Source organism: Dendroctonus ponderosae, unplaced genomic scaffold (assembly GCF_020466585.1).
Source record: "Dendroctonus ponderosae isolate FM_Combo_2020 unplaced genomic scaffold, Dpon_F_20191213v2 Dpon_F_20191213_11, whole genome shotgun sequence".
NCBI lineage: Eukaryota > Metazoa > Arthropoda > Insecta > Coleoptera > Curculionidae > Dendroctonus > Dendroctonus ponderosae.
Window position 1 is genome coordinate 5,928,477 of NW_026017213.1, and position 6,097 is coordinate 5,934,573.

General features: G+C 42.9%; 2 protein-coding genes across 3 annotated transcripts in view; both read right to left on the bottom strand.

Annotated features, from left to right (window-relative positions):
• LOC109532884 (sodium/potassium-transporting ATPase subunit beta-2) overlaps positions 1-915 on the bottom strand; it is a 5,517-nt gene extending 4,602 nt beyond the window's left edge. Inside the window, exon 1 of the mRNA XM_048662732.1 lies at positions 666-915. Within this exon, the coding sequence (XP_048518689.1) occupies positions 666-795 (130 nt within the window). The 5' untranslated portion in view covers positions 796-915. The remainder of the gene's footprint in view (positions 1-665) is intronic.
• Positions 916-4,494: 3,579 nt separating this feature from the next.
• The window catches only part of LOC109542264 (sodium/potassium-transporting ATPase subunit beta-2), a 7,589-nt gene continuing 5,986 nt past the window's right edge, over positions 4,495-6,097 (bottom strand). For both annotated transcript variants that reach the window (XM_048662734.1, XM_048662733.1), the window contains 5 exons: positions 5,584-5,841; positions 5,384-5,531; positions 5,192-5,330; positions 4,961-5,135; positions 4,495-4,874 (listed from right to left, as the gene is read on the bottom strand). In XM_048662734.1, the coding sequence (XP_048518691.1) occupies positions 4,771-4,874; positions 4,961-5,135; positions 5,192-5,330; positions 5,384-5,531; positions 5,584-5,841 (824 nt within the window). In that variant the 3' untranslated portion in view covers positions 4,495-4,770. The remainder of the gene's footprint in view (positions 4,875-4,960; positions 5,136-5,191; positions 5,331-5,383; positions 5,532-5,583; positions 5,842-6,097) is intronic.

Sequence of the window (6,097 nt, forward strand, 5' to 3'; positions counted from 1 at the left end):
ATTATCTGCCCAGAAACCACCCCCCACTTCCCCCCCGACACTGACCCAGATACTACTTACCTGCCTGGTACTCCCATATTGAAAAAGTTTCATACTTTTAGCGTCCAAAACACATCAACTTTCGGTCCTCTGATGCTAATGGAAATGGGAAAACGTTGGCAAAAAGTTTTTTAATTAGTGGTAATTAAGGCGAATTGACGCTCGAATGTGCATGGCCGGCAAACGAGGTGCAAATGAATATGTAAATAATGGGCTTCCTGTATTTTGCAACATTTCAACGCGCTTCAGCTCATTAATCTGAATTTGCGCAGCATATTTCATGGCGACGCCTAATTGCGATTATGCGACAGACTAGAAGCAAAGACGGTTTAAAGAATGTGCTGCAACTGAGCAATTAGGCAATTACATCACAGTGCGACGTGATTGCTTAAACTAATCAGAATCGGACGAAAATAGCGATGTTTATGTCCAAATGCGGCCGAATCTGTGCTTAATTGGCGGTTTTAAATGCGAACAAGTCGGGGCGTCGCCTGATTGACCCCCGTTTTGCAGTGGCGAAGTTACCCCCGGTGGAGTTTTGCAGCCCCACTCACTTACGCAACTTGCACTGCTGTGGGGTGAATTTGCAAAAAAAACTCGACCGAAAAGTAAAAAACTGCACTTACCCCAGCTGGCCCCGGTTCGGCCCAAGAACTGTTTGGTCTCGGAGTTCCATAGGAAGATGCTGAAGGCCTCCCAGTTGCCCAGTTTCGGTGGTCGCGTGTAAAACTGATTTTCCGGTTTTTTGTCCGCCATTTCTGCACTGTCCAGCCGACTCTGACACCGGTTCCTGCAAGAAGGGTTGGAGGCGTCGGCAGGAGTATCGAGTTGCGCGTCGCAGTTTCGTATGCTGCGCGACGCCTCTGTTCGGCGTCGACTCATACGACATCTCTGTCGGCCGACTCTTGTTTGCCCATCCAGATTTTATTAATCAATGTGCGGTCGTTTGCTTGATTTATTGCCATGTTAATCGATTTTTTCATCGAACAGTGATTTATTGAGTCGGGACGTTACAGGGACGTCACAGATGTTGCAAAAGATCAATGCTGTCTTTAAATTGATGTTTAGTGATGGATCTAGTTCAGTTAGCAGGCACGGTTTGCGTTTAAGTACCACAGGAAGGTCGCTACTTGGACCAATAAGAGGGTTTTTCACCCCAGTTACTTCCGATGAACGTTTTAGGGACGTCGCAAATGTTTCTAGGACGTGCCTGTGTGTGTTTACTGGAAGGTCTAACGATGAAACATCGTTGGTTAATTGCATTTTGGGTCCACTTAAAAAATAAAAACCGCGCAAAATTTAACCGAGTTTAAAAATAAATTCTGAAGAAACCACTGGATCGAATAAAACCCGATTTAAATCACATGTAAAATGAAGCTTCCGTTTTCCATTGTTAAAATCCGCATATCAATATCTGAAGTAGGTGATTAAAAACCGCCATTAGAAAGCCAGGGTGCAAAATCAAGTAACCGCGCAAAAATTAACCCGAGTTTAAAAATAAATTCTGAAGAAACCAGTGGATTGGAGGAAACCAGATTGACATCACATGCAAAATGAAGCTTCGGTTTTTAATTTTTAAAACCCGCAAAACACTATCTGAAGTAGGTGATTAGAAACCGGCATTAGAAGGCCAGAGTGCAAAATCAAGCAACCGCGCAAAATTTAACCCGAGTTTAAGAATAAATTATGAAGAAACCAGTGGATCGAAGAAAACCAGATTGACATAACTTGCAAAATGAAGCTTCGGTTTTCAATTTTTAGGACCAGCAAAACACTATGTGAAGTAGGCGATTAAAAACCGCCATTAGAAGGCCAGGGTGCAAAATCAAGCAACCGAGCTAAATTTAACCCGAGTTCCAGACTGAAGTATGAATAAACCAGTGGATCGAATGAAACCCGATTCACATCACATGTAAAATGAAGCTTCCGTTTTCCATTTTTAGAACCCGAAAAACACTATCTGAAGTAGGTGATTAAAAACCGCCATTAGAAGGCCAGGGTGCAAAATCAAGCAAACGCGCAAAAATTAACCCGAGTTTAAGAATAAATTATAAAGAAACCAGTGAATCGAATGAAACCAGATTAACATCACATGTAAAATGAAGCTTACGTTTTCCATTTTTAAAACCAGCAAAACACTATCTGAAGTAGGTGATTAAAAACCGGCATTAGAGGGCCAGGGTGCAAAATCAAGCAACCGCGCAAAATTTAACCCGAGTTTAAGAATAAATTATGAAGAAACCAGTGGATCGAAGAAAACCAGATTGACATCACATGCAAAATGAAGCTTCGGTTTTTAATTTCTAAGACCCGCAAAACACTATCTTAAGTAGATGATTTTATCTGAATCTGAATCTGAAGTAGGTGATCAGATAGTGTTTATCTGAAGTAGGTGATTAGAAACCGGCATTAGAAGGACAGGGTGCAAAATCAAGCAAACGCGCAAAATTTAACCCGAGTTCCAGACTAAAGTATGAAAACACCAGTGGATCGACTGAAACCCGATTCACATCACATGTAAAATGAAGCTTCCGTTTTCCATTTTTAAAACCAGCAAAACACTATCTGAAGTAAGTGATTAAAAACCGCCATTAGAAGGCCAGGGTGCAAAATCAAGCAACCGCGCAAAAATTAACCCGAGTTTAAAAATAAATTATGAAGAAACCAGTGGATCGAAGAAAACCAGATTGACATCACATGCAAAATGAAGCTTCGGTTTTTAATTTCTAAGACCCGCAAAACACTATCTGACGTAGATGATCAAAAACCGCCATCAGAAGGCCAGGGTGCAAAATCAAGCAACCGCTCAAAATTTAACCCGAGTTCCAGACTAAAGTATGAAGAAGCCAGTGGATCGACTGAAACCCGATTCACATCACATGTAAAATGAAGCTTCCGTTTTCCATTTTTAAAACCAGCAAAACACTATCTGAAGTAGGTGATTAAAAACCGGCATTAGAAAGACAGGGTGCAAAATCAAGCAACCGCGCAAAATTTAACTCGAGTTCCAGAATAAATTCTGAAGAAACCGGTGAATCGGATGAAACCAGATTCACATCACCTGTAAAATAAAGCTTCCGCTTTCCATTTTTAAAACCCGCAAAACACTATCTGAAGTAGGTGATTAGAAACTGGCATTAGAAAGACTGGGTGCAAAATCAAGCAACCGCGCAAAAATTAACCCGAGTTTAAGAATAAATTATGAATAAACCAGTGAATCAAATGAAACCAGATTAACACCACATGTAAAATGAAGCTTCGGTTTTTAATTCTTAAGACCCGCACAACACTATCTGAAGTAGGTGATTAAAAACCGCCATTAGAAGGCCAGGGTGCAAAATCAAGCAACCGCGCAAAAATTAACCCGAGTTTAAAAATAAATTATGAAGAAACCAGTAGATCGAAGGAAACCAGATTGACATCACTTGTAAAATGAAGCTTCGGTTTTCAATTTTTAGGACCCGCAAAACACTATGTGAAGTAGGTGATTAAAAACCGCCATTAGAAGGCCAGGGTGCAAAATCAAGCAAACGCGCAAAATTTAACCCGAGTTCCAGACTAAAGTATGAAGACACCAGTGGATCGACTGAAACCCGATTCACATCACATGTAAAATGAGGCTTCCGTTTTCCATTTTTAAAACCCGCAAAACACCATCTGAAGTAGGTGATTAAAAACCGCCATTAGAAGGCCAGGGTGCAAAATCAAGCAACCGCGCAAAAATTAACCCGAGTTTAAAAATAAATTATGAAGAAACCAGTGGATTGGAGGAAWCCAGATTGATATCACATGCAAAATGAAGCTTCGGTTTTCAATTTTTAGGCCCCGCAAAACACTATGTGAAGTAGGTGATTAGAAACCGGCATTAGAAGGCCAGGGTGCAAAATCAAGCAACCGCGCAAAAATTAACCCGAGTTTAAGGATAAATTATGAAGAAACCAGTGGATCGAATGAAACCAGATTAACATCACATGTAAAATGAAGCTTCGGTTTTCAATTTTTAGGACCCGCAAAACACTATCTGAAGTAGGTGATTAGAAACCGGCATTAGAAGGCCAGGGTGCAAAATCAAGCAACCGCGCTAAATTTAACCCGAGTTCCAGACTGAAGTATGAATAAACCAGTGAATCAAATGAAACCCGATTCACATCACATGTAAAATGAAGCTTCCGTTTTCCATTTTTAAAACCAGCAAAACACTATGTGAAGTATGTGATTAAAAACCGCCATTAGAAGGCCAGGGTGCAAAATCAAGCAACCGCGCAAAAATTAACCCGAGTTTAAGAATAAATTATGAAGAAACCAGTGGATYGGATGACACCAGATTCACATCACATGTAAAATGGAGCTTCCTTTACCATTTTTTGGCACCTGCGTAAGTCTGAAGGGGGTGATTAGAAGCGGTCATGATGGGGCGCCTTTCTGGAGCATCTAACAAGGACATTGAAAGCCAACTTGGATTTGAAGATAAAAAATCGTTTTTATTGCATTTTCGGGTCATTTACATCCAACCGTTCTAGCGTGAAGAATATAAATTACTTGTTGGCGGCGACTTAAGGTACAACGTTTCCTTAATGAGAGTATTTTAGCTTATTTACAACGCGCACAGTCCAGGCTCAAACTGCGCTCCAACTACTTACAAGTACACTACTTTCAATAATTCTAAACATGTAGAGGTATAAGAGGAAATTGAATGGTTTTCTTATAACGCGCAGTGCTTTGGCTTCAGATCTAGTCGATCAACAGTTCAAAGTGCACCGAGCCCACTCTGCCTGATCTTCCGTATCGGATGTTTTTCGCCCACGCTCTGCATTCCACATTGATCACGATTCCGGCTGGAAAAACAGATTTTTTGCACCGTTCTTAGACCCTCAAAATACTCGTACGTACAAAGAAGGAACGTTTTATGTCAGATACTTACGAACTGGTCGCTCAAAGCGCACAGCAACTAGAGGACTCAGATACCCTTCCCTGTTCAGATAAGGAAAATAGTAGCCGGGAAATCCCTGGACGCTTTTGGGGTAGTAGGAGATGCTGCCAATGTACTCCTTATCGGCGGGAGTTTCTCCTTCGCATGAGACCCAAATGTTCTGCCTCTGAAAATGCGGCCCAATAAAACCACCAAGGGCTTCACCAAAGCTGCACCACTTACATCCCTGGTGTTGTTGAGGCTCTTAATGTGGGCTTTGAGCTGCTTGGGCATATCCGGAGGAAGCTCGTGGTCGTAGAGGTAATAATCAGGCGTCCAGCCGTAGATGCGGTTCAGTTTGAGGAAGATGCAGGGCGAGCTCCTGGAAAGCGACTGGGACTTACCACTGCTAACGAAGAGACAAAGCGGGCTTACCGGTGGTAGTCGAAGAACTCGTCCTTGTTGCATTTGCCCCATTCGCGGACGTCCACCTCGCACACCTCATCATCATGGGGAAAATCCGAATGAGAGCAGGTCTTAATCTGGCCACTGCCTTTGGCAATTTTGCTCGGCGTGTAGTACCCTTAAAAACGGCCCCAGTCAGACCTACGCGTCCCGGAATGGACAGCACTTACCGTCCAGAAAACGCGATAGATTGTCCACCCACGGCTGGTAGTTGGTGCGGTTGGAACCCTGGAACCAAATCAAGGAGCTCTCGATGTTGTTGGTGGGCATCGGGCGGAACCCGAGCCCCGGATTGGTGCCGATGATGGAGCGGTCCAGCTGCCACTTGGGGATCCGCGGGTTGAGCGTCTGCAGGAACACCCACATGCAAATCGCAACCAGCGCGGCCAACATCCCGTAGAATATCAAATAGAACAGGCCGATTTTCGCTGAAACAGATTGGTTTTGTCTTATTATGTCTAAGGTTGAGGATGGTAGTGGAACTCCAACCCCCGTGGGTGTATGTGCAGAAACTGCTGGAAACTTTCTTTTTTAACCAATGCATTTTTCCAGTGGGGATTTTTGGGCTAATGCGGGTTTCCAGCAGTTTTTGCTCCTTGGTGTTCACTAATTATCCGGAAAACACCTGCCGTCCAAGAAAAAAGAGATGGAACGACGTCTAAACTCGTGCGCAGCTCTATTTTG